The 27,875-nt window shown below is 47.9% G+C and overlaps 2 protein-coding genes and 1 pseudogene across 3 annotated transcripts in view; all 3 read left to right on the top strand.

The window, feature by feature from the left end:
- The window catches only part of LOC309808894 (centrosomal protein of 78 kDa-like), a 981,446-nt pseudogene that overhangs the window by 170,611 nt on the left and 782,960 nt on the right, over positions 1-27,875 (top strand). The gene's annotated exons all lie outside the window — the stretch shown is intronic.
- Positions 1-27,875, top strand: part of LOC309807680 (interferon regulatory factor 6-like) — a 445,413-nt gene that overhangs the window by 27,704 nt on the left and 389,834 nt on the right. The gene's annotated exons all lie outside the window — the stretch shown is intronic.
- Positions 444-27,241, top strand: LOC309808080 (forkhead-associated domain-containing protein 1-like; the record flags this gene model as incomplete). Its single annotated transcript, XM_082628087.1, has 7 exons — positions 444-458; positions 3,530-3,653; positions 7,318-7,448; positions 9,713-9,802; positions 10,830-10,934; positions 25,610-25,705; positions 27,194-27,241. 7 exons carry the CDS (start codon positions 444-446, stop codon positions 27,239-27,241), a joined length of 609 nt encoding a protein of 202 aa, XP_082484213.1.

Below are 27,875 nucleotides of genomic sequence, written 5' to 3'. Positions count from 1 at the left end.
GAGAAGTCTATACCTACCCATCTTCCACTTTCTCCTTTGGATGGCCTCTACCACAACGTAAAAGCTAAGCCCCCTCACACGGCCTTTCTTGGCCTGGTCTTACTGAGCGGCCAGTCTCTCCCCACATCCTGGCTCACTATGGGCCCTCTGGTGATACCAGCAAGAGGGCTCCATGCATGTCAGTTCTCACCTCCTTCCCTTGGCCCACGCTGCCCTTGCTGTTTGTCCTGCTCTTACTCTCCCAAGGCTGTTATGTTAAGTCACCCTGTCCAGGTGGGAAGGATCCACTGAAAATGCACATTTGAGTAATTACTGCATCACCTGAGTCTCTAGCATGTACCAGGCACTATGACGCTCGCCAAATCCCTAAAAACCCCACAAAGCGGATATGCTATTAGTTGAACTTTGCAGGTGATGAAGCTGAGGTTCAGAGGTGAGCAACCATGACCAAGTACCCTGTATGTACCAGAATATCAATCAGACTGGTCAACGTATCCAATAAAGCCAAACATTAGTCTGATCAGTACGCCTAGATGCAAGGCTGTAAAGGCGCAAACTATGTCCCAGCACGAGAAAGAGCAGTGCCAAGTACCCCAGCAAAGAAGCAGTGTTCATATCTTGCTTTCTTAATCGAAATAACTGCACATCAACCCACAATTTCCTACTCTGTTAATAGGAGAAAAATACCAATGTGTGTTGTCCTGTAAAACTACCTTAAAAGAATATGTATGATCCCGAGTGCTTTAGTAATGACCCCAAATCACCATCATGAAGTTGAGATACTTCTTGAAACACTGCAAGTCTTACACACTGGCATATAGAATCTGTAAAGTCAGTTCTTTGGGTAATGATGGTAGATAGAAGTGGCCCAGAAGGACAGAAGACAGAAAATAGAGCAGAAACTATTTGTCCAGAGGTGACAATGGGTCATAGCCAAGGTTCAAGCATTACGAGGGAGGTGGTGAAAATAGTAATGGGCATAGAGTGTAATAAGTCAAGGATATCTAATGTAGTTGTGGCTCGCAGGCTCAAGAACGCAGGCTCAGTAGTTGTGGGGCACGGGCTTAGTTGCTCCGCGGCATGTGGGATCTTCCTGGACCAGGGCTCGAGCCTGTGTCCCCTGCATTGGCAGGCGGATTCTTAACCACTGCACCACCAGGGAAGCCCCTCATTTACTCTTAATGCTTCCCCCTGTTGAGGACAAACAGGAGGAAGAAAGAAAGGGCAGGGCTTCCTTGGTGGCGCAGTGGTTGAGAGTCTGCCTGCCAGTGCAGGGGACACGGGTTCGTGCTCCGGTCCGGGAGGATCCCACATGCCACCGAGCGGCTGGGCCCGTGAGCCATGGCTGCTGAGCCTGTGCGTCCAGAGCCTGTGCTCCTCAGCAGTAGAGGCCGCAACAGTGAGACCCACGTACCGAAAAGAAAAGAAGAAAAAAAGGCAATAGCAAGGTTCCAAATGAGCTGAGAAATGACCTTCTAAAAGGGCTCTCAATCTGGCCTCTGGTAGATGTCTGTCGGGGTTTCTGCCCAGCCTAGACCCTCCTCAGGAGAGAAGACGTTTAGGGCTTACAGTGGGCTGACTGGTGGCCCCAAAGATCTCAGGCTCTAATCCCTGGGACCTGAGAATGTTACCTTACAAGGTAAAGTTTTGCAGATATAAGGATTTTGAGTTGAGACTATCCTCGCCCTAAGTGCCATCTGTAAGTGTACTTATAAGTGAGAGACAGGAGGAGATTATATACAAAGAAGAGGCGGAGGCAGTGACCACAGAGGCAGGACTAGAGTGCTGCACCTACAAGTCAAGGGATGCCAGCAGCTTCTGTGGTTAGAGTCTTTTGAACTCCTTGGCTTTTCAGCTCCTAGGCTGTTAGATTTGAATCCGCAAATGCCCCAAGGAGAAAAGCTGCACCCAATGTCAAGCTTGCGTCTGTGTTTCCCTTCTCTCCAGAACTTGGCCCACATGTCTTGGTGTCTCTCTAACATTCAGATGCCAGCGAACAGATGTTTTCTTACTTTATCCAGGTTTTCTAAAATTTCTTTAGACTTCACCTGATCTTATGTTATTATTGAACTACCATCTCAATTACCCCTAGGAAGAAAATTTACAATTTTTAGAGAAAATGGAACCCTGGTACAGTGTTGGTAGGAATGTAAACTGGCACAGCCACTGTGGAAAAGAGTATGGAGGGTTCTCAGAAAACTAAAAATAGAACTACCATATGACCTCGAAACTCAACTCCTTGGCATAAATCCGAAAAAAACAAAAACACGTGTTTTCAAAAACATGCATTTGAAAAGATACATGCACCCCAATGTTCAGAGCATCATTATTTGCAATTACCAAGATATGGAAGCAACCTAAGTGTCATCAAGAGATGAATGGATAGGGGCTTCCCTGGTGGCGCAGTGGTTGACAGTCCGCCTGCCGATGCAGGGGACACGGGTTCGGGCCCCGGTCCGGGAAGATCCCACATGCCGCAGAGCGGCTCTGCCCGTGAGCCATGGCCACTGAGCCTGCCCGTCCGAAGCCTGTGCTCTGCAATGGGAGAGGCCACAACTGTGAGAGGCCCGCATACCGCAAAAAAACCACACAAAAACCCCAAAACAAAACTAAAAAACACCCCGTGGGTAGTCAGAGGAGAGGACCGTCACAGCTCATCCCCCTGTGCCGTGTGCCAGGCATGATCTGAGCACCTGTACACATGTTAACTTATTAAAATACTGCTAACAATCCTATTAGGTTGGGACTACCATCACCCCGCGTACAGACTGAACAAAAGGAAAGAGAATATGGTGTCCTCCTTGTGTTCACAAAGCCCGTTAACTGGCAGAGGCAGGACTTGAAGGCCACAGTCCGGCTCCCGAGTCCATGCCATGCTTTACAGCCTCCAGCTTCTCACGCTCATTCCTAGAGCCACCTGGGAAGGAGGAACCAGGCAACTAAAGACTGGGTTTGAATCAGACTCCACGTCTGACCAGCCGCGTGATCCCGAGCAGGGGGCCTCGCCTCTCTGAGTCTCAACCTGGCTCCCTTGCAAAATGGGCACATTAATGGGAACGTCAGCCTTCAGCAACGCTGTGACGAGTATCAGTGTAGCATGTGTGAACGGGCTCTGTAAACTCTGGAGTGTTCTGTGAGGTATAAACTACCCTCTATTCTCATTAGAGGGAATTCATTTCATAACCTGCTCCCGGCTCTTGAACTTTGCTGTGCATCCAGTCAGTGCTGGATGATCTGGAACCAACAGCTGGTCTATTTATGGCTGAAAACCCACAGGTCATAGGAAGACAGCAGCACCCGAGCCCCTGGGTGGCCACAAAGATAAGGTTCGTGTCTTGAGGACCGATGACATGGTGGTCACTGAAGGAACAGGCCCCTCCTGCCCCTTCCACTAGTGACAACTGAAAACCTTGGTTTCCCCAACACCCCGATCCAAGATCAACCCGACTCTGCCCAATGTTGGAGAAGTACCGGCGTGTCCTGCAGGCCTGGCTGGCCCCCTCTGACTGTGTGTTGCCTCTTTCCACAGATCAGTGCCCTACAGCAAGGCTACAACCAGGTGCTGTGCCAGACCCTGTCTGAGAGAAACTTAGAAATCACCTCCCTGAAGCACGAGGCCGAGAACTTAAGGAGGGAGGCCGCCATCACGTCAGGTGAGGCCCTTCTGCATTCAGGCCCCAGAGCTTCTGCCCTCCCCCTGCAGACATCACCAGTCAACCAGCACACCTGTGCCCGTGACCTGGGTGCAGCCTCAGGGATCACCCGTGTCGGTGCATTAGAGTTCTCCCTCAGTGGAGGTTTCTTGCCACCCAGTTCCGAGGGCAGGGCCTGGTAAATATTTGAGAGAATGGTATCTCTTGGCTACAAGGTCTCCTGAGCACTGGCCCCACCAGGGAGAACACAGGTCGCCTTGTGGCTTGGGTGGTTCCACAAAGCAGCCTGAGTGCAAACTAGAGCGTGGACAAAATGGGGTCACTCCTTTAAGGCACCCATGGTCTCACCCATTTCAGCCGAGTGCACTTGGGCCTAAGGGAAACCATTTTCTAATTTTATCAGAGGTGGTTGCCTGATAAAGGGCTTGGGTTGGGAGAGGGGCAGCCAACGCACAGCTGTAGCTGAGCTTTGATTCCCTGGATTCCTTCATTGCTTCCACATGTTTCTTGAGCTCCTACTAGGTGTCAGGCCCCGTTCCAGGCTCCGGGGAGGGAGAGCCAAGCAAGACAGTCAGATTCCTGTACTCACAGATTCGGGAGGGGGTGACAGACAATAAAAGTAAACGGATGAATAAACAAGCCCACTTCAGAGAGCAGTGGTGCTGTGGAGAAAATAAACTGTGTGTCGTGGTGGCCAGCGCTTCAAGGGGGGAGGCCAAGGGGGACCAGCTTAGTGGGTGTGCAACCATGGAACTCAGGTGGGACTTGAACCCGTGGGCTAGGACTCGAACCCAGTCAGAACCCACTATCTTTTAATCGAGATCACGCATCTGGTCTCGGGACTTAATAAAGCTCACTCAGGTTCTTTATGTCTCATCGCAGAAAGCATTCAGTGAGAGACAAAGTAAGAAGTGGATTTCTTTAGAGAGAAACACACTCCACAGAGTGTGGGCCATTTCAGAAGGCTAGAGGCCCCCAAATATGGGGCAGTTAGTTTTTATGGGCTGGGTAATTTTATAGGCTAATGAGTGGGAGGATTGGGACAACTCTAATATTTTGGGGAAGGGGCGGGGATTTCCAGGAATTGGGCCAACACCCACTTTTTTTTTTTTTTTTTTTTTCTGTACGCGGGCCTCTCACTGTTGTGTCCTCTCCCGTTGCGGAGCACAGGCTCCAGACGCGCAGGCTCAGCGGCCATGGTTCACAGGCCCAGCCGCTCCGCGGCATGTGGGATCTTCCCGGACCGGGGCACGAGCCCGTGTCCCCTGCATCGGCAGGCGGACTCTCAACCACCGCGCCACCAGGGAAGCCCCCCCACCCTCTTTTTGACCTTTATGGTCAGCCTCGGAACTGTCCTGGTGCTGGTGCGTGTGTCATTTCGCTCATGTGTTACAATGAGCCTGTAATGGGGCTCCAGTTCCCCTGGAAGTCGAATCTTATGCCCCCTTGGACCTAGCCGATTCTAACCAGTTCATATTGTATCCTCCACCGCTATGTCCTTCTTTTAGAGTGGACCTGTTTCAGGTGGGAAGGGACAAGCCAAGGGCAAGAGAGGCTGCATGGAGTGAACAGGGGATTGTGGGGCTGGGCAGGGTCGGGGGGTCTGGGTTTTTATTCCAAGGGTGTTGGGAATCCAGTGGAGGTTTTTAAGCAGAAACTGACATGCCTAGAGACCTGAAGAGGATGGGACCACTCACAGACGAGGGGAGGGAGAGAAGCAGGTGACAGGGAGGAGGCAGTGAGCCTCGGAGGGGCACATCACTCTGAAAGCAGCCAGCGCGTGGCAGGAAACATGCCCACAGCTGTAGAAGCCAGGCATAGCATTGAGTCGCACGTGAATCCCCATCTCTGTATGAGTCTGTGCTTCTCTTCTGCCTCACTCTGCAACTTAATCACACCCAGCCCCACCCCCTGCTGCCCCCAGGTCTCTGCTTATTCTCCTCCCTCACTTGGGATGTCCTCAGATATTTTCTGAGCACCTCCCCCAGGCTAGGTGCTGTTCTGGGCACCAGGAATGGAAGGATGAACTCGCTGGTCCTCACCTTCCTCCCGTATGTCGGCCAGTGAAACCTCATCCAAGCATCAAGCCTGTCTCAGATCCCACCTTCTCCGATCAGGGAGTCGGACAGACCTGGGTTGGGATAACGCTTGAGATGGGCTGGACCCACTCAAAGTGTGGCAAGCCCCAGAGGGATTTCCAAGTAACTGAACTGTGTCCTGGAGGCAAAGCTCATTTTTAAAATGAAATTCTGGAGCATTTTGTGCTTTATTTCATAGACATTCTTGATTGAAACCTACCACTAAAACTGGGCCTGATGTTCTTTCAAGAAAAGAACCGTAGGAGATAACCCAATACCACTGCATTTATGCACCCTTCTTCCCACTTTTATTCAAAATGATACTACAATGCAAGAGGGAAGAGATATGGGGAGATATGTATATGCATAACTGATTCACTTGGTTATAAAGCAGAAACTAACACACCATTGTAAAGCAATTATACTCCAATAAAGATGTTAAAAAAAATGATGCTACAGTAATGGAGTAGTTATCTATTGCTGCATAACAAGTTACCCCAAAATGTAATGGATAAACCCCCAACCAATATTTATTATCTCCCCCAGTTTCTGTAGTTCAGGAATTTGAGCGGGGGGTGACTTAGTTCTCGTGAGTTGCAGGCAAGATGTCGGCTGGGGCATCAGTCATGTCATCTAAAGCCTCGGGGGGAGCCGGAGGATCCCCCTTCAAAATGGCTGCTCATGTGTCTATTGGCTGGAGGCCTTAGTCCCTGAGCACACATGCTTCTCTCTAGGGCTGCTTGAGTGTCCTGACAACACAGCAGTTGGCTTCCCCCAGAGTGAGTGATTCAAGAGGGAGCAATGAGTTGGCCACAGTGTCTTTTATGACCAAGCCTGAGAGGAAACAGTCCGTCATTTCCACAGTATCATATTGGTTACCCATGGCAGCCCTATTCAGGGTGGGAGGGGCTACACAGGGCATGAATTCTAGGCGGCAGGGATCATTGGGGCCATTTTGGAAGCTGGTTGCCGAGAAAAATCATAGGCGCCATGGAACAAACATAATTTAGCCACTTTGTGTTCTTGGGACATACCGTCTCATTTGACCCTTACAATAACTCTGTGTGGGACAGACAGTGGGAGGTGAAATAGCTTGTCCAAGACCACCAAGCTAATAAGTGGTAGAGAGGGGTCCAAACTCAGAGGACTGTGAAAACAGCCACCCCATCAATAGCGTCCAGCAGTGCCCTCTGGCACACGCCCGTCTCCTGGCCTCTGGAGAAGAATTCCTGGACCTTCCGTGTGCTGGGCCTCTGTTTCCCAGGCCCATGGTGTGGCCTCTCCTCCCAGCTTTGCCTGGCGTGTGCCCACAAGGGGCCCCCAAAGGTTTCTCCTCTCGCTGGTGCTGACTGCCCCTCATTCTCACTGAAGCCTCAAACCCTGTTCCGTGGACTTTGCTCTCATTCCCATTCCTGCTCTGGGACCCTTGGAAAAAGCCTCCCCAGTTGTAAGCGGGCACCGGTGGTGGCCCAGGCTTGGAAGGTCTTGTCCGAACGTTGGCTGACAGCCACGGTGTTGCCAATAATCCTTCCTGCCTCTTTGACCTCCATGAGTCTTTTGTTTTGGTTTGTTTGGTTCTTTTACAGAGATGGTGTCATCTTTGCAAAGAGACGTGTTAGTAAAGGATGGTCAAGTTCAACAACTACAACAGGAGGTGAATCAACTGAAAAGTGAGAACAAAGAAAAGGATCACCAGCTCGAAGCCCTCAGCTCCAGCGTGAGTGTCGGGTCATCAGCAAATTGTAGCTGCGAAAAGCAGACACAGTGGAGTCACATGACACACGGTGGTGAGATGAGGCCAGTGCCCAAGGACACAGGGAGGGTAGCTGCTGGGCAGGTGGCCAACTTCTCTGAAGCCTTTCAAAGGACAGCGTGTATGTGGCTCAGAAGAAGCATAATAGATTTTCAAATCCAGCAAACATTTTCTAAGCCCTATTATAAATGAGTTTGTTTAATCCCAGCAACAAACCCACCTATGAGCATATACTGCCAGTACAAAGTTTAACATTAAACAGAATACGATCTCCCTGTGAGCACGGATGACCACACGGCTGCATCGTGGTCCCAGCACCGCTGGTTCTCATAACTGTCTTCACAGCAGAACGTCTGAAGATCCAGATGCAAACACGCAGACGCTCATTTCTTCCTTAGACTCTAGTGTGTGGAATGTCTCTATGGAAGATGGACGTGGTAGGCAAGCAAAGAGCTTTTTACATGTAACTTTGACCCTTTGCAAATCTTGCCTTCAATGCTAACTTTAGAATCCTGCCCCTATAGGATAAGATTTCTCAGTATTTGCATGATGTGCCTGTTTCTGTGAGTCAAGGTAAAACCTCAAAGCTTTCATCTCAGGTGGCAACTCAGAGATTCCCAGAGGCTACCCGATAGCTAGGTCTGCATGGGGGTGGGGTGAGAACAGATCTTGAGGTTCCAAGGAAAAGGCACAGTAAGTAATACCTGGAACGTAGTACCATACCCAGTTTGGAGCTGGTGAAAGGCACTGCATGAGCTTTGGGATCAGACAGACCAGGGTCCCATCCCAGAGCTTTCTTTTATTGTAACTTATTTGGCCTCCATTTCCCCATCTGTGAAATGGGGATGACAAAATCGTTTTCCGAGAAGTGGGAGGCTGGTTTTAGTTGTGCTCTTCTGCCTCTGCCCGAGGTCAGCTGCCTGGCCAAGCCCTCTGCATTCGTTTCTCCCAAGCAGAGTGTCTTCCCAGGCATGTGCTATAGCTGTTTAATGTGGGGTGTGTGTGTGTGTGTGTGTGTGTGTGTGTGTGTGTGTGTGTGTGTGTTGGGGACGGGAAGGGGATGCAGAGCTGGTGCTAAGTAGAAGGAATCTGCAAAGACAGCACCTGCTTGGCTCTTCTACCTCCTGAAATGCATTTGGATGATTTATGTCCCCGTTTCCCCTTCCTCGTTGACCTTGGAATGAGGTCCCTTCTCCTCTAGACTGTGCTGGCCAATAGCACAAGGGTTCATTACCACCAAGGGTACTGCTCTTGTGAACATTTGAGATGCCTTTTTTTTAATGACATACATCATGTGTGTTAATTTTAGAAAAATAAGTAGATGACATTGAGAAGAAAAAATAAAAAGAGAGGAGAGGAAATGCTACCTTGAGAAATCAGTGTTAATATGTTCATGTCTGTTTTTCCAGTCTTGTTTCTATATATTGCCTAGAAATCAATCAATCAATCATTTTATAGTTAATTTATACTATGCACATTTTTTAAATTTTTAAATACTTATTATTTTTCCATTCTAATAAATCAACGCTCTTATCATTCGTCTTAAAAGCTACATACTTTCTCCTGGATGTACCCAGTGTTATAAGTGGTCTGCTGTTCTAAACAACACTTGGGTTGTTTCCTCTTTTTTTTTTTTTCTTCCACTGTTACTGACAATTCTGTGAAGAGCATCCTTGAAACTACAGATTTACTTATTTCTCCAGTCATTGTCCTTAAGGTACATTCCTAAAGTGGGAATTGCTGGGTCAAAAGAAGGCACATCCATCCTTATGCCGTTAATGCCTGTTGCCAAGCCACCCTTGGGCAAGACAGCTCCTTTTACCCCTCCACACCAGTCGGGGCAGTTGTGTCTTTGAGATGCAACGTGCACAAAAGCCCTAAGATGGACCCCAGCTCACTGCCTCGGCCCCCTCCACCCTCACCAGTCACAGCGTGAAAACATCCCAATTCCTGCACCCTAAGTACCCAGAGTCTACAAAGCTGGATTTCCCCTGCAGTGAAGTTTGCTGGCTTTTGAAGAGGAATTTAGACGCTCTGTTCCTCAGAACTCATGAGAGGCATGAACTGGGAACAACTGCAGGATCCCGTGCTCCCATCACACAAATGGTCTCGCCTCTCAGAATTCAGAGGTGTGATTGGGTTATACAGCAGGAAACACTCCTGGGCGTGAACACAGGTACTTGGGACCCCCAGCCAAGCCCCCGTGGCCTTGTCCTTTTTCTCCACAGTGCTCAGTGCTGAAAGAAGAGTTACAGAAGGAAGATGCCCAGAAGGAGAAGTGGGAAGCCCAAGAGAAAGAGTTAAAACTCTGCAAAACCGTGCGTTGAACCTCCTGACCCCTCGGTGTCCACTGAAAGCCTAGATTGTGGCCTTGAGGGTTTTGGAGTGGTTCCTTGGCCCATTAGCTAGCGCAAGCTCTGGGGCTTTCTGGGTGTTTGTCTGTTAATTTAGTCTCCTAATTCTTTGATTTGCTGGCCTCAAAGAGATGGGTGAAAAGACCATGGAAAACACACTCTCCCCAGATTTTCTGGGCAGTTGGCTCAAGGCCCCTCATCAGGTTTCCCCTGGGGAAAGGGACGGGAGGTGGCCACCATATGCTGCTGGAAATTCACTGTGGTCCCTACCCCTGGACTTGTGATGCCCAGACTTTCATGATCCACTGTCACAAGTTTTATCACAGCCCTGAGCACTGCTATTAACACAACTCTTCTTGAAGTATTTTTGCTTAAATACATTCAATTTTACAACAATTCATAAAACCAAAATAAAAAGCAAATGTATCACTGGCCTTGTATGGAAGGTGAACATAAAAATGAATACAATGAAAAGATGACCACTCAATGTTAATGTTCACCCCCTGTACCGGCCCGAACCCTCGTGCACATCACCAGGCATACGTTTTCCATCCGTTGGGAAGGACGGTGCCTGGGACGGGGGCAGGAGACGTGTGTTCTTCTCTCTGTCAGGAGCACACTTCTCTGCCTCAAATGAGAAAAAAGAAAAATGTCATTGTTCTTTTCTTCCAAACTGTGCCCATTGTGTCTTCCAAACAGCCCTTATTTAGATTGAACTCAAAAATGTGCCCCAAGGAAAGAGACTCTAATGAGTGGATAGGTATCTTGTACTGTTTAATCCAGGATCCATGCTGATCTTCAAAAGAAACTCAAATTTTCCCTCACCCAGCCCTTTCATTGCATCCGTTGAAAGAAAGTCTACTTTGCCTCAAAGATGTGGAATTGTCCCCCAAGGGAAGGAATGAAGCGAATCCCAGACTAGGTTTCTGCCTTAATGAACCGGATGAAATGAGTTGTGAAGTTGACTTCCCTGTTGTTGGAACTCTTTCAGCAAATCCATGACATGGAAAAAGAAATGAGGAAGCTCAGGGTGGAGCTGAAAAGGAGCAGTACCGAGCAGAGCCTGATCTCTATGACGCTGCGGGAAAAGAGCAAGGTATGGCAGGGACAGGTCGGCCTGGGAACCACTCTGGGGCCAGCACTCCACCTGCATCATCTCTGTTCATCCTCACAATGACCCCATGCGGTCTATACTGGTATTAACCCCACTTTACAGTCGGGAAAACTGAGGCTCACAGAGGTGAAGGAAGTTATCCAAGTTCACTTGCATAAAGTAGTTGTGGCAGAACTTGAATCCAGGTCTGCCTGACTCCAAAGCTCCTGTGTGTAACCACAACCCTAGACTGCCTTCAGATCTTAATTGTGAAATTATCTAAGAAAGAATTGATCCATTAAACCAAGTTTGCCAATGATGTTGTTCCAACTTAAATTCTCATATTGATTTTTTTTTCTTTTTGTTCCATCATTGAGAATGTTTTTAAAAATCTCAACATGTTTGTCATTTGTGTGTTTCTTCTTTTAATATGAACGATTTTTGCTTTATATATTTTGAGGCTGTGTTACTAGGTGCATATAAGTTTAGAATCCTAATACTTCCTGTAGAGCAAAACTTTAGATCATCATGAAATGTCCCTTTTCATCTCTAGTAGTGTTTCTCCCTTAACGTCTCCTTTGTCATTTAGCTTCATCACTGGCTTTCTCTTGGTTAGAGTTTTCATACCATATCTTTTTCATATGTTCTCTGTCAATTTTTGTCTTAAGGTTTAGACATATGCCTTCAAATAGCGTATCATTTTTACAAAATCCAGTTTGACAATTTTGACTTTTAGTCCATTTATATTATGTAATTACTCGTGTACTGGGGTTTAAATCTATCTTCTTGCTCAATACCAGATGTACCATCTGTGGTATGTTCCTTTTTCTCTCCTTTCTTGCCTCCTTCTGAGTGGATGGTTTTCTCTTATTCCACTTTCCCCCTCTATTAGCTTGGAAATATTTCACTTTTTTACTATTCTTTTAGTCATAGTAAGACAATAGCATTCATCCTTGACTCACCAAAATCACACATTAATTAAGTTTTTCACTCTTCTACTATTTTCTTAGTAGTCATCCTGAAGACTATAATGTGCATTCTTTTTTTTTTTTTTTTTTTTTTTTTGTGGTACGTGGGCCTCTCAGTGTTGTGGCCTCTCCCGTTGTGGAGCACAGGCTCCAGATGCACAGGCTCAGCGGCCATGGCTCACGGGCCCAGCCGCTCCGCGGCATGTGGGATCCTCCCGGACCAGAACACGAACCCATGTCCCCTGCATCGGCAGGCGGACTCTCAACCACTGCGCCACTAGGGAAGCCCTGCATTCTTAACTTACCAAGAGGCAATAGTAGTTGATAATTATGCCCTTCTCCTTGACAGTGCAAGGAGTTTCAAACACCTTAACTTCACTTACCCCCTCCAGATTTATAAGCCATTGCTGTCATTTTCTAAACTCCTCTTGATAGTTAATACCCCACAAGACATTATTAGTGTTTTTCTATAGTCAGTATCATATCCACACATTACCCTTACTGTTGCTTATCTTTTCTGCATCTCTGATCACCCACCTGGGTTCATTTTTCTTGTGTCTGAAGAATACCCTTTAATGTTTTCCCTCATTGTGGCTCTGCTGATGACAAATTCTCAAATGTGCCTGTGTGTCTGTCTGGAGATGTATATTTAACCTTCATTCTTAAAACACATTTGACTGCGTATTGAATTCTACAATGGCAATTCTTTTCTTTCAGCACATTAGATACAGCATTAGATATGTCACTATTGTCTTGTGGCTCCTATTATTCCTATTTAGAAGTCATCTGTAAGCCTAACTGTTGTACCTTTGCATAATCTGTCTTTTTCTCCAGTTGCTTTTAAGATTGTCTTTTCCCTTGATTTCCAGCAGTTTTATTATGGTTTATCTAGGGGTGGATTCAGTTTTATTTACATCGTTCAGAGTTCGTACGGGCTTCTTGAATCCCTGGTTTGGTGTTTTGCCTTACTTCAGGCGCTTGGGCTCTGTACCACACAGGCAGTGGGGAGCTCCTAAGGCTTCTGAACAAGTGATTGATGCAATGACATTCGTGGACAGTAATCAGGGTGAAAATGATAGTTACAATTTCTCACGTACTAGGCGTTCCCTTGAACATGTCAGCTCTTCATCTTCACAACAGCGCTGTGATCTAGAAATCATCCTCTCCATTTTACAGATGAGAAAGTCAAGGCTACTAGTTACTAGTAAAGTAGCCCAGTTGCACAGTCGGTTTTGTCTGACTCCAGGTTCGTCTGACTTCAGTGACCCTGGCGTAGCAAACAGCCACATGCTACTGTTTACACTGAAATTAATGAAAATTAACTAAAATTTTTAGTTCAGTTCCTCCGTCACACCAGCCACATTTCGAGTGCTCGATCCCCAGATGTGGCTGGTGGCTGCCGTACTAGACAACACAGCCTCGCTCAGAGTACCTGTACCGTTGCAGAAAGTTCTGTTGGACAGAGCTGCCTTACAGCTGGGTAACTCTCACAGTACCGTTAAGATTGCACTGGAAGAAACTAAACTCGAGGCGAGGAGGCCAGTTGTCACAGTCCAGCTTGCATGTGAGAGGGGTTGGTGGACAGGCGTGAGACCCCCGAGTGTGAGAGAGGGAGCAGGGCGGACGCTGAGGGTGACTCTGAGGCTTGGGGACGGGAACGGGGGCTGTTCATGCAGAACACAGACAGGGGCAGAGTCCAAGGCTGGACTTGGCTTTTGCAGCACATGAAAAAGGCTGCTGACATAGAAGTCAGAGCATGTTTAGACCTGGGAGAAAACTAAGGCCCAGAGAGCTTAGATGACTTTTCCAAGGTAACGGAGCTGGGTAGAGGCTCTTCCACTGGACCACACTACTCAGAAGAAAGCTCTTAAGGGCTTTTCTGGGTCTTTTATTACATCCCTGTGATCCCCCTCTTCAGATCCCTAAAAAAACAGCCTGTGAATTTGTTTCAGCACAAAAACGTTCCATTTATTTACGAGAGTTTGCCTCATTTCCTGTTAGTGCCAGGGCCCAGGGCTCAGCAGGTGCATCCAAGAATTGAGCAGCTGCGAGGCCTACACTGGCCAGCCAAGGGTAGCGTGGAGCACTCCCAAGCTTACCGTGCGTTGACTGTTACCTAAGCAAGGGGGGAAAAGTAGGCAAGCTTCTCCACTTTAAATGCCTTCGTTTGCAGGCTGCTATTCTTAATAGACATTGCTTTAGCAAGCCTCCAGAGATGTTACCACCAGTGAGTGTGCTCAAAGTGGTGATGACAAACAGTTATGATAATAAACCCAATCATAACATTTCCAAGTACCCATCACGAGTTATTAGAACGAGACTGTACGGCGGACATTCCCGTCCACCTTTCATAGGTTACAACAGTACTTAACACTCTCACAGAGCCCTTAAGCACTATTCCAAACATCGAATCCCCACAATGACTCTATGCAGTGATACTAGTATCATCATCCCCATTTGACGGATGAGGACACTGAGTCATGGAGCAGTGAAATAACTTTCCGAGTGTCGTACGGCTTGTTAGGGACCGAGCTGGGATGGGTGTGTGCAGTAGAACATAGTTGAGCCCCGGGTGCAGAGCTCGGCCCTTTCCCGTAGGGGGCAACTCCCTGTGAGTTTGCCTCCACCCTGTGCATGCCTGTGACCCCTGCTGCTGGGCTGCAGCTGTCCTTACCCCTCAGGGGCTCCCCCACTGCCATTAGCCCCCCCAGAAGAGTTTCCCCAGAGGGCATGATGATCACATTAACAGCAAGCCCACGCTTTGATCATCCTTTCAGGTGGAAGGGAAGCTTCGGGAGGATTCCAGAAGGAAATTGCTTCAGCTGAAAGAAATGAGGAACAGAGCAAACCTCATTAAAGCCAATTTGGAAAGGGCAGTAGGTCAGGTAGGCGTGCTGCAGAGCCCCTTCACGGGCCCGTGCTCTCCACGGAATCCCGCACCCAAGCGGCCGGCAGGGATGAAAGAGGAGGAAGACGGCCTGCCTTAGTTCACCCGCTTATTTTCTATACGAAGAAGTGTCTAGAAAGAACTAGAGCTGAGATTCTATCTAGATCTAGAGTCTGAGCTCTTAACCACGATGCTCTACTACTTCGCTATTAGTTACTAAGCTAAGCATCATTTTTCTGTGTTTTGAAGAAAGTTTCGTGAACCTTTGTCCCGCCCCCAAAGGTAGTGGAAATGACTCCTGCATTAGTCCTGTCCCCCATCAGCTGCAGTTCCCCTTCCCCTCATTTCAGATGAAGATCAACAGTTCTCGGGAAACTCAGCAGTATTTGCTGCAAGAAGAGTTACGGCAGCATCTGGCAGAGAAGGGGAAGCTGACCGAGGAAAGGCTACAGCAAGAGGAGAAGCTGAAAGCCAGAGTCAAGCGGCTAATGGCAGAGAAATCGGTAAGGTGGTCCCCGTCCTTCTCTTTACTACTGGAAACTGATGAAATGGGCTTTCCTATGAGAAACAGAGGGCATGTACTTAGATGGAGGGATCTCAGCAACTCCTTGTTGGGAGGTGAATTAATTAAAGAGGGTGAATGATGTAGGAGGAATTAACATGAAGCTTGAATCCTAAAACTCAGAGATCAACTTGAAGATCAACTTGAAGAGGCAAGGTTATTGAAATGTCTAGAAATGGTACTTTGTTTATATACCGCAGCTGATTTTATTGATACAAATCCCAGTCGTTACTGCGGGTCCTGGTTTGTGTCTCAGTGAGTGCAAGACCAACCAATAGTATTTCAGTCTTTTGCTTTCTCTTCATGCATATCAGGGGAATCACATGGCCAAAACGGCTACTTACTTTTCCCGAAACCAGCCAATTAGAGGATAGTTTACAGTGGCGCATCTCAACTCAAAGCTGTCCACAGATCATATGGGGATGTTGAAATGCAGATTGTGACTCAGCAGGTCTCGGGTTGGGGGAGCCTGGGATTCTGCGTTTCTGAACAGCTCCCAGCTGGTACCGATAGCACAGCTCTGCAGACTACATTTTCAGCCACAAAGTCTGAGAAGAAGGTTTTCCCCAAGTTGGCCGATAAGAACCACCTGGGGCTTCCCTGGTGGCGCAGTGGTTGACAGTCTGCCTGCCGATGCAGGGGACACGGGTTCATGCCGTGGTCTGGGAAGATCCCACATGCCACGGAGCGGCTGGGCCCGTGAGCCATGGCCGCTGAGCCTGCGCGTCCGGAGCCTGTGCTCTGCAACGGGAGAGGCCACAACACTGAGAGGCCCGTGTACCGCAAAAAAAAAAAGGGAGGGGGAGGGGGCTTTTTTAAGGATATAGGGTTGAGTGCCTCATAAAAACTGGGAGCTGAAAGAGAGCCTGGCCTCGAAATAGAACTGGTAAGCCATCAGATCTCAGGCATCATCTCTTTTACACACACACAAGCATGCGCACACGCACACACAGGCCGTATCTCCTCTCTGTGTCTCTGTGTGGCTCCCCTGATCTCTGCTCTCTCCAGTCATGTGACAGGAAGGAATGACCTCATGGTCCCCCAGTTCAAAGGACCAGCCCAGGAAGCAAGTAGCATCTTAGAGCCCATAACCCCAAATCCTGGGAGTGACCATCTTAAAAGCCCAGCCCGTGCCAAGTGCCCGATCAGCTATGACCAGGGACAGAGTCACACACATGGCTGCCTGGATCCAGGAGTAGTGCTCAGAAAAGGGTTAGACAGACCCCCTAGAGTATGCTGCATTTTACCCTCCTAAGACATCAGAGACATAAGGCATTCAGTTCAGTAACAGCTTTTCGAGAGAAAGTCCATCCCAATGAAATTGCCTATAATCAGAAACTCCTGGTTCAAAAAAAGATGCAATGTCAGAAGAAAACGTTATCTGTGTATCTGGAAGAGTGTACACCAAAATGTGAATAAGGTTACCTGTGGGTAGTGTGATAATGGTGGATCATTTTTCCTTCGTTTTGCTCACGTCTATGTGTGTATATAAATATTTTTTACAACAAAGATTTTATTTTGAGTAAAAAAAAATGCCATTTGAGAAATATTTGGGGGTCTCCCTACAATTATAGAGTTTGGGCGTTTGTTGCTCTTGCTTGTTGTAGGTTGGAGCCAGAAAAGGCACCCCAAAGATGGACCAAGGAAGGGAGATGCTGAAGAGAGAAATGTCCAGCAAATCCAGCCAGAGCCTTCTGTTTTCTAAACCTGGTGGAAGGAACTAGAAACGTCGTCCCGCTGGGCCTCGCGTGATCCTCCGTGAGTCAGTGTAACTCTTCTGCGTCAAACTACTAAGATGCTTTGTTAGGACATTAAAGGTTGCTACCCTAGTGTGTTGCTTCCTAGACTGGTATTTTGCACAATACTGTATTTTGGAGTGTGTGAGGAGAGGGGTCCTTTTCACAGATATTATGAATGTAAACATACGCAGGCGTATGAAGAATAAGTTTGAAATTCAGACACCTAGGCCTGGTAGATGCAATTATGTGTTTGGGTAGTGACAAACCCAAATGTCACACCTCCAAGGAGCTCTGAGAAGCCCGCAGTTGAGAAAACCCAGGGCGTGTACTGGGGCCACAGGACAGAATGGTAACCTCAGGGCTGTTGGGGCCATGGTATAGTGCATTTATATCTGAATTTATTATAATAAGTGTGAACAGCAACCAGTTTTATCGCTTCCATAACAGTGAGTCATGTTTATAGGGCGCTCTGCGGTGTTCAAAACACTTCTCGTCTAATCCTCTCTCAAGCCCTGGGAGGTAAATAGCATTATGTTCCCCATTTTACAAATGAGGAAGCTGAGGCCAGAGAGGTTAAATGGCCCGTCTAAAGTCACACAGCTAGTAAATTCAAGAATTGGGTCTGGAACCCAGGTTTCTAACTCCATCTCACGCTGCCCATTCTGCCGCACCAAGACAGCCCAGTAGGTCAAGTCCCAGGCCATCAGGACAGACCAAGTACCCAGTCATCAAAGAACACACACTGCCCAGGTGGACACACCCCTTTCCCGTGGTGTTTGAAGAGACCCTCATTTTTGCCTTCTCTCCAGCCATCTGTTCTCTCCCTGCCTTTCTTGTACGGCCAGAGACCACCAAACAAAACAGGAGGAAGAGCCAGAAGCCATGAATATCATTTATTTTTTATTTTTAAAAAGGCACAATAAAAGTATTTTGATATTTTAAAACCAAATGCATTCTTTATACTGATTAAAACTAGAAGGAAATGGGAAAAATGATTTGCATGATCTTCCACTAAAGGTACTTCTTACACAGTGAGAAGGGTGAGCATCACCTGACCTTAAAAATAATCTTGAAAATCCCAGTAGTTTTCCATAAAGAACATATTACTTATACTGTACCATATCCCCAAAATCCAAAACAGCAATCTCCAGCACCAGAAAAGATCACTTGGTCAGGCAGTAGTTAAGTAGCTGGCTCATGTTTGGAAGCCAAATTGTGTGGGAAAAAAAATACTTTGGTTGAATACAAATATTTGAATTTGCATAAGTTAAATGTAATGCCTATGTGACTCCACTGTATTTGAGGTCTTTCAAAGGACGTGTTAATCTTTATCGTATCAACATTGCAACCCACAATGGCAATGTCCTTTCTTCACTCCTTGAACTAGATGGTTCTTTAGGTGTCTCCTCAGCCACACACCCCTTTCTCTGAGAATGCACATTCCCCAACCAGGTTTACCCTACATACTGCTGCTCTCTTGGCCACACCTGACTGGCTGATCAGTAGATAGTCTACCCAAGCCAGACCAATCAGGTTTCTCTTCTAACCCAAGCTGGGCCAATCAGCACCTGTGCCCTTGATATTTGGAAGTGGGACACGGAGTTACCACACAGGTCATTAATGGCCCGGAGCTGAAAGTCTTGATGCAGTTCCCAGCTGGGGTGGCCATTTCTCCCACTGTGTTTGGAGAAACAAAGCCAGTCTTAGAAAGAGATGGCCAGGATAGATAAGCAACAGGTAGAGACAAGAAACCAAGCCCCAGGGAATTCCCTGGCCGTCCACCCTGCGCTTTCACTGCCAAGGGCCCGGACTCAATCCCTGATCAGGGAGCTAGGATCCCATAAGCCACACTGTGTGGCAAAAAAAAAAAAAAAGAAGAAGACACCAAGACGACCCCCAGAGAGACAGTGTAGCAGACACTACAAGCCCCTTAGTCATTGCCTCCCTCTACTGTATAAGCAGCACGTGAAATGCCCTCATTTCCCAGCCTCCCTTGCAGCTAGACCTGGCTGTGTTGTTCAGTTCTGGCCAGTGACATGCAGGTGAAGGCCCTGGGCAGGGCTTCCCTTCTGGAACTAAAGGCAAGGCTTTGCTAGGAGAAAGTTTTTCTCTTTGTCCCTTTGCCTTGTCTCCTTTTCCTCTCCTGGAGCTCCTCTCCTAGGAGCTGGAGAAGCCATGTTGGGGATCACCAGGTAACAAGCAAGAGACCAAAGCCCACCTCAAAGGACAATGGAGTGGAAAGACATGAAAAGCCTGGGTGGGAGCCTAGTGGCATCACTGTGCTCTGCAGTGTACCTGAACTGCTTACCTCTGTACATCCTGTTGTAGAAATAAATCAATCCTATCAGTTTAAGCCACTGTGGTCAGATGTACCTGTTTGTGCTGTGGAGCAAACCACTCAAAAGTTAGTGACTTAAAATGGCGAGTATTAGTTCTCATGATTCCAGGCGTCAAGCTGGCCACTTGTACTGGTCTGGTTGGTTTGGCTGGGGCTAGTTTAGGGTGGCTTCGTGTACATGCCTGCCTGGTCATTGCCAGGCAAGCTGGGTTAGGACAGTGGTTCTCAACTCGGGGCATTTTGCCACCCAGGGGGTATTGGGCAATGTCTGGACACACTTTGGTTGTTAAACTGGGGTGGGGGTGATACTATCATCACGGGGTAGAGGCCAGGGATGCTGCTAAACATCCTGCAGTGCACAGAACAGCTGCCCACAACCAAGACTTATTTGATCCAATATGTCAATAGTACCGAGAATGAGAAACCCTGGTCTAGAAGGGCCTCAGCTGGGACGTCTGATTCTGCCTGGTGTGGTCCCTCATCACCCAGCAGGCCAGACCAGGCCACGTGTGGTGGGTACAGGTTTCCAAGAGCAACAGGAGAGAGAAAGCCCCAAAGCACACTTTTCAAGTCTCCACCTGCCATGTGTTTGCCAACATCTCATCAGACAAAGCAAGCCACATGGCTAGAGTTCATTTGGGAGGGGCTTCAAATTTTTACCATCTACCCACATCCAGGTTTCTGTTATTTAAAGCTGAAGGCAGCGCGCGCCCAGAGCGTTAACGGGCGGGGGCGGGGGTGTGGAGTTGGGAGGTCAACTGGGCCTCCTGGTAGCCTCCCTGAGTTCAACCAATCCAGTGAGGAGAAGCCGTGGGCGGGGCGAGCTCCACTGCCAGAGCGGCGTGAAAAATTTCCCAAGGCAGAGCGAAAACTTCCTGAGCGACTGAGCATGCCCGCTGGTGAAAGGTCCAGCCCAGCTTTCACCACATCCCAGACTCCAGAGGGACTTTTCTGAAACCCAGAGAATTGACCATGTCCTCAAACAGCTTAACAATCTTCCAGGGCTCCCCCATGCCTCCTCAGGAAAAAAAGATCACACTTCAGTGGGTTTTTTATGCTTCATCCTCAACCAATTTCTTCAGCCATGTCTCCCACTACTTTTGCAAGAACTCTTTTGCTCCACGGATGTTGCAAACTTGCAGCTTCTCATACACACCATGTTCTCTGTGCACACAGGTTCACCTACCTGCGATTCTCTGCCCAGGCCCTCTCTACCAGGATAATTGCATCTGTGCTTTCTAGGTCTATGAAGACAGTCATGCTTCATCCCTCTGGCATAGCTCTTGTTTTTTTTTTTTTTTTTTTTTGCATCTTTGTTGGAGTGTAGTTGCTCTACAATGGTGTGTCGGTTTCTGCTTTGTGGCAGGGTGAATCAGTTATGCATGTGCATGTGTTCCCATGTCTCTTCTCTCTTGCGTCTCCCTCCCTCCCACCCTCCCTGTCCCACCCCTCTAGGTGGTCGCGGGGTGCCGAGCTGATCTCCCTGTGCTGTGCGGCTGCTTCCCACTAGCTATCTATTTGATGTTTGCTGGTGTATATGTGTCCATGGCATAGCTCTTCTTATTCTGTGTTGTGAATATACTCTATGTGCTCACATGTCTTATCTTCACTAGAATGTGAGCTACTTGAGGGCAGGGGTCTTGGCATATTTTATACCTGTATGGAACTCTAAGACCGACCAGGGTGCCTGGCACAGGATAGATACTCAATAATTGTTTATTGAATAAATGAATGGATTATGAGCTCCATGAAGGAAAAAAAAAAAAAGCTGACGGCATTCCAACTGATGCAGAAAGTTGCCCTGATTCCTGATGACTTTCTGGTTCCTGGTTTCTTTCCTTGGAAAGGCCCATTCCAATGCCTGCCCTTGGGTTCCACTAGGACTTTTTGTATCACTCAAGATTCTCTGGTTGCAACCAACAGAAATCTCCTGTGCCTAACTTAAACAGAAAAGGAGTTTACTGAAAGGAAATGAGGAAGGTTAGAGAATCAAAGGGCAAGCAAAGCGGAGGAGTCTGGACAGTCAGGAGCCATCTTTTCTTCCCCGTAGATGTCCCCTTTTTTGCTTCAGCGGGTTTGAGTTTCTGTTATTTGCAACCAAAATGGCATTTACTAAGACGCTCTGCACAGCCCCAACTGGTAGCTCTGAGAAGCTACCAGCGACCTTTCTTTCCCCTGACGTTGTACCAAGGGACAGCAGGGTACCTGCAGTCCCCCCACCAGAACTCCCAACCTTCTGATCCCCCAAGAAGCTAAGCCAAACAACTTCCTTCCACCCTTGCCAATGGGGGCCCATTTGGATTCGTGACTTTGCAGATAAGGTGCCCTTCTCCAGCAACTTGGCAGAGCCAGCAGTGCCTGTTGTTGTGGAAACCGGGGTCATGAAGTGTCTACGGAAGAAAACAGCTTTCCCCGGATCCGTGTTGCAAAGTGTGTTCCTGGTAAGTGGAGTGGTTTCTAATTTTTTAGGGTCTTAGGAATGAAAGCAATACACTAACGATGAGAGGAAACACAAAATCTGCTAATGCATTTATTTTTTTATTATTATTTTTTTTAAAGTTATGGCTGCATTGGGTCTTCGTTGCTGCACCCGGGCTTTCTCTAGATGTGGCGAGCAGGGGTTACTCTTTGTTGTGTTGTGCGGGCTTCTCATTCCATGGCCTTCTCTTGTTGCGGAGCACAGGCTCTAGGCATGGAGCCTTCAGTAGTTGTGGCTCGCAGGCTCAAGAACGCAGGCTCAGTAGTTGTGGGGCACGGGCTTAGTTGCTCCGCGGCATGTGGGATCTTCCTGGACCAGGGCTCGAGCCTGTGTCCCCTGCATTGGCAGGCGGATTCTTAACCACTGCACCACCAGGGAAGCCCCTCATTTACTCTTAATGCTTCCCCCTGTTGAGGACAAACAGGAGGAAAAAAGAAAAGGCAGGGCTTCCTTGGTGGCGCAGTGGTTGAGAGTCTGCCTGCCAGTGCAGGGGACACGGGTTCGTGCTCCAGTCCGGGAGGATCCCACATGCCACCGAGCGGCTGGGCCCGTGAGCCATGGCTGCTGAGCCTGTGCGTCCAGAGCCTGTGCTCCGCAGCGGTAGAGGCCGCAACAGTGAGAGACCCACGTACCGAAAAGAAAAGAAAAAAAAAAAGGGCAATAGCAAGGTTCCAAATGAGCTGAGAAATGACCTTCTAAAAGGGCTCTCAATCTGGCCTGTGGTAGATGTCTGTCGGGGTTTCTGCCCAGCCTAGACCCTCCTCAGGAGAGAAGACGTTTAGGGCTTACAGTGGGCTGACTGGTGGCCCCAGAGATCTCAGGCTCTAATCCCTGGGACCTGAGAATATTACCTTACAAGGTAAAGTTTTGCAGATATAAGGATTTTGAGTTGAGACTATCCTCGCCCTAAGTGCCATCTGTAAGTGTACTTATAAGTGAGAGACAGGAGGAGATTATATACAAAGAAGAGGCGGAGGCAGTGACCACAGAGGCAGGACTAGAGTGCTGCACCTACAAGTCAAGGGATGCCAGCAGCTTCTGTGGTTAGAGTCTTTTGAACTCCTTGGCTTTTCAGCTCCTAGGCTGTTAGATTTGAATCCGCAAATGCCCCAAGGAGAAAAGCTGCACCCAATGTCAAGCTTGCGTCTGTGTTTCCCTTCTCTCCAGAACTTGGCCCACATGTCTTGGTGTCTCTCTAACATTCAGATGCCAGCGAACAGATGTTTTCTTACTTTATCCAGGTTTTCTAAAATTTCTTTAGACTTCACCTGATCTTATGTTATTATTGAACTACCATCTCAATTACCCCTAGGAAGAAAATTTACAATTTTTAGAGAAAATGGAACCCTGGTACAGTGTTGGTAGGAATGTAAACTGGCACAGCCACTGTGGAAAAGAGTATGGAGGGTTCTCAGAAAACTAAAAATAGAACTACCATATGACCTCGAAACTCAACTCCTTGGTATAAATCCGAAAAAAACAAAAACACGTGTTTTCAAAAACATGCATTTGAAAAGATACATGCACCCCAATGTTCAGAGCATCATTATTTACAATTACCAAGATATGGAAGCAACCTAAGTGTCATCAAGAGATGAATGGATAAGGGCTTCCCTGGTGGCGCAGTGGTTGAGAGTCCGCCTGCTGATGCAGGGGACATGGGTTTGTGCCCCGGTCCAGGAAGATCCCACATGCTGCGGTGAGGCTGGGCCCGTGAGCCATGGCCGTTGAGCCTGTGCATCTGGAGCCTGTGCTCTGCAACGGGGGAGGCCACAACAGTGAGAGGCCCACATACCGCAAAAAAAAAAAATTTTAAAGAGATGAATGGATAAAGAAGATGTGGTACATATAACCAATGGAATACTACTCAGCCTTAAAAAATAATGAAATTTTGCCATTTGCAGCAACATGGGTGGACTTGGAGGGCATTGTGGTAAGTGAAATAAGTCAAAGAAAAACAAATACTGTAGGATATCACCTATATATGGAATGTAAAAAATACAACAAACTACCGAATATACCAAAAAAGAAGGAGAGTCACAGATATAGAGAACAAACTAATGGTTGCCAGCGCGGAGGGGGAGGAGGGTACAATACAGGGTGGGGAGGTGAGAGATGTAAATTTCTGGGTGTACGATAGGCTCAGGGATGTATTGTACAACACAGGGAATATAGCCAATATTTTGTAATAACTGTAAATGTAAAGTAACCTTGAAAAAGTATATAAAAATTTTTTTAAAAGAAATCATATTGAAAATTGGAAACAATTTAAATGTCCATCAACAGGAAAATGCACATATAAATTATTGTATTTCCCTAGATGGGAATCCTACATAGCGAGAAAAAAAAAGAAAAAGAAAAAAGGGATGCCAGCAGCCACCAGAGCTGGAAGAGGCAAGGGATGGACTCCTCCCTAGAACATCCAAGGGAGTTTGGTCCTTCTGAAAAACCTTGATTGCAGCCCAGCTGATGCTGATTTGGCGCTTCCAGCCCCCAGACCCATGAGAGAATACGTTTGTTGTTTTAGGCCACTAAGCTTGTGGGAATTCATCACTGTGTTTAGCAAACCAACACGGGGCTCAATCTTCAACTCATTAGAGACCAGCCCCCCACTTTGATCTGAACACTTCTGGACTCTTCCTATACGGCAGGAGTGCTGTGGGAATTGCACAAAGGACCTTAGTTGTTTTGTATGTGTGGAAACAATCAAGTAGAAAATTATTCACGTTGTTCAGAGAATAGCTCATGGATGTTTAGTACGTAAAATATGGAGCATGGATGCACCTCCGTCTAAAAGGAAGGCAGGGAGAATGTTAGCTGGGAATGGTAGCAATAGGCTGGAGCCCTGAATAGTGCCTAGGAAGACAAGGAAGTTATCTGCAAGAGTAAATTAAACGAAAAGCAGGAGGTCACTTTCACCTCAAAATTCCCGAAGGCACACTCGTCCTGCTTGTTCACTGGTTCAGACTTCTCAGAGCTCTCTATCTTTTCACTACAGAAAAAGCTAAAAAGGTAAAAACCAGAAGAAAGACCCTGGCCCTTCCTTTCCTCTCCGCCGTGTTTTTGTTCTTAGACTAAATATAAGAAAGGCAGAGACAGGGGAGAAAAATCAAAAGCCACCCACCTCACCTGTTCTTGGGCCCTAACTGGCCCCAGGGCTATGAAAGAGCAAAGAAAATTCCCCCCAGCACTCCCCCGCCACCCAAAAGGAGGAATCTCAGCAGCCATATTGGTGCCATGTGACCTCCACCCTCTCAAGTCACAGCTGATAGGTATGTGTTCACCTGACCCAGGAGAACCAATCAGAAGCTGGGCTGGGCTAGGCTCATCTCTCCCAGGTCCTGGGTTGGGCAATGTGGTACCAGGGATTAAGGGGCCACAGGTGAGTGAAGCAGGGGACATACTGCGGCACAGAGAGAAGCTGATTGCTGAAAGAGGCCGACATGAGGATGAGACCTCAGACATAGCTGTGTCCTGATGACTTTCTGGTCTTTGGTCCTGATGCCTTGGAAAGCCCAGCTGTACTTCTGCCCCTGGGTTCCACAAGAAATGCTGTGTCCTCCCAATAAATTCCCCTTTTAAGGTCGGATCCTAAATGTAGTCCATGTCCTTGAAGGCGCGCCCTGCCTTTGCATCATATCAGGCAGTGCTGGGCCCACAGTGGATACTCCACCTGGTCTCAATTTTGATTTTCACTTTTCTCAGACCAGTTACAGTTCTGAAAAGGGGAGCCACAGGCAGATGATTGAGATCAAGATCGTGTTGGAGCACAACTGTGACTGCAGTGCAGAGCGCTGCCTGGTGTGTGTGTGCAGCTAAGTCAGCTGCTTCCACCCACAGATAAGTATGGAGCTCCACAGATATGTGCCAGGGTACTGTTCTGGGTTCTGGGGACAAAGCATGAAGCCCCGCTCTCCATGGGAAGGGTCCTTGCTTGAACAGTGTTTCCCAAAGTGGGTCCCGTGGCCTTGGGTGACCATGACCATGGTCATTGTGGACTGGCTACTTGCACTGGATCTAATCAACTTGAAAGCCACCAGGGAGCCACGTGCACAGAGAAAGCTGCTCTGCAAGAGGAGACTCACGAAGCAGAGGTTCACGGAGAAAACAGTCCTTCAGAGAAAGAGGCAGTTCTGGGCTCTCCTTAGCCTGGCCTCACTCACTGTCCTATAGGATGCCCCAGGCTACTTTCAATAAAGTCCTATCTTATGCTTAAACGAGTTGCAGTGGGTTTCTGTTGCTTGATGCCCAATGTTCTGAGACGCCTTGGCTCTGGATGAACACGTGTGAGATGGGAAATCTAAACTAAACCCACAACTGTGGAGCAAAACTGAAAATGGGACACAGCTTTATCCCTGGAAATGGATGGATCAATCAAACCACAGGCCATAAATGGGCAGTACACGAAGAGCCCTTCTGAGGATTACTGGTCTCATTTGTTGCCTTAAGGGCCCTGGCCAGGCCCATTTAGCTCCTAGGACAAATTGTGCTGAGTATTTAAGTGTGGAGGTACAAAAGGACAGCCCCTGTTCTGTATGCAAGCGCAGAGGGCGAGAGATGGGCTTTCAACTGGGGAGGACTTTGTTTTAATCCAAGCACTGCTGCTTCCTAGAAGGATGATCGTGAGCAAATAATGGGATCCCTCTGAGCCTTCCTCTCTACACCACCAAAATGGAGTTTCCTAATTTTTTTTTTTTTTTTTTTTTTTTTTGTGGTACGCGGGCCTCTCACTGTTGTGGTCTCTCCCGTTGTAGAGCACAGGCTCCAGATGTGCAGGTCCAGCAGCCATGGCTCATGGGCCCCGCTGCTCCGTGGCATGTGGGATCCTCCCGGACCGGGGCACGAACCCGCGTCCCCTGCATCCGCAGGTGGACTCCAACCACTGCGCCACCAGGGAAGCCCTGGAGTTTCCTAATTTTGAGCCCCTGAGGAAACCACAGGCAAAGTGCCTAAGCTACACCTGACACAGAGTGGAGGCGGGGGTGCGGGGGGGAGTTGCCACGTGGTGGCTGTGACTAGACCACAGTCTCCTGATGGAGAACTTGAAGATTCAAGCACTTCTCCAAGTGTGAGCCTCACACTCATTTCTGAAACCATGTTTTGGGAAAATTCACCAGGCGCCACCAATAGTTTGCAAGGAATCTTCACATAAAGCCATCTCAGGAAAACGGCAGCAGGGCCACCTAGGTAAGACCAGTTGAGGCAGCCCTGGGGTCAGCCTTGCACAAGGCTTGGTTCCTCAAGGCACGTGATGGCAACTCTCATGACGTCCGTTTTGTTTGTTTTCAGTCTAACGCCGAGTTGTCTGTGTACTCAGAACTAAGTGGCTGGTACTAGGAACCACGGCCATCAGGAGTTTAGCCACCCTCTTCCTGGTGAGTCCCCATGCACATTTCCCAGGATTTTAATGGGACAACGTCCCTGATGAGCTCCATTTGGGAATCTCCAAGTTAAACAGTCTATTCATTCAACACATTTTTATTGAGCACCTACTATGGGTCACATGCTAGGGATAATCTGCAAACAAATGGATCAAGTCCCTGCTGACACAGAGGGCACATCTTGGGTGGAGGGGGGACATAAAATAAACCAATAAATAAAAATATGATGCAATGTCAGAAAATGAGAAGTGCTGTGAAGACAAATGAGGCAGGGTAAAGGACAGATGAGAAGGGATCACAGATCTGGGTGATCAGGAAAAGTCTCGAAGGAAATCACATTGCAGAAAAGTGAAGAGTGAGCCACATGGACATCTGGGTGCAGAGAATTCCAGAAAATGTCTCAAATGTTTGTGCACATTATGAATCTCCAAACAGTTGCTGTATGACGTCACATTTCCCAAACCCATTTGGCCACAAAACTCTTTTTCCCCACAGAGCATCTTCCAGGGTCAGCTTTCACAGAACACCCTGCAGGGAATGGTAATGGAGTCAAATGTGATATTCTGCAGGGGGAGAAACGGGCCCAGAGC

This window comes from Mesoplodon mirus, assembly GCF_964341445.2.
Source record: "Mesoplodon mirus genome assembly, chromosome: 7".
Lineage (NCBI taxonomy): Eukaryota > Metazoa > Chordata > Mammalia > Artiodactyla > Ziphiidae > Mesoplodon > Mesoplodon mirus.
Note: the sequence above shows the minus strand (reverse complement) of the source record. Positions and strands in the feature narration are given on the sequence as shown.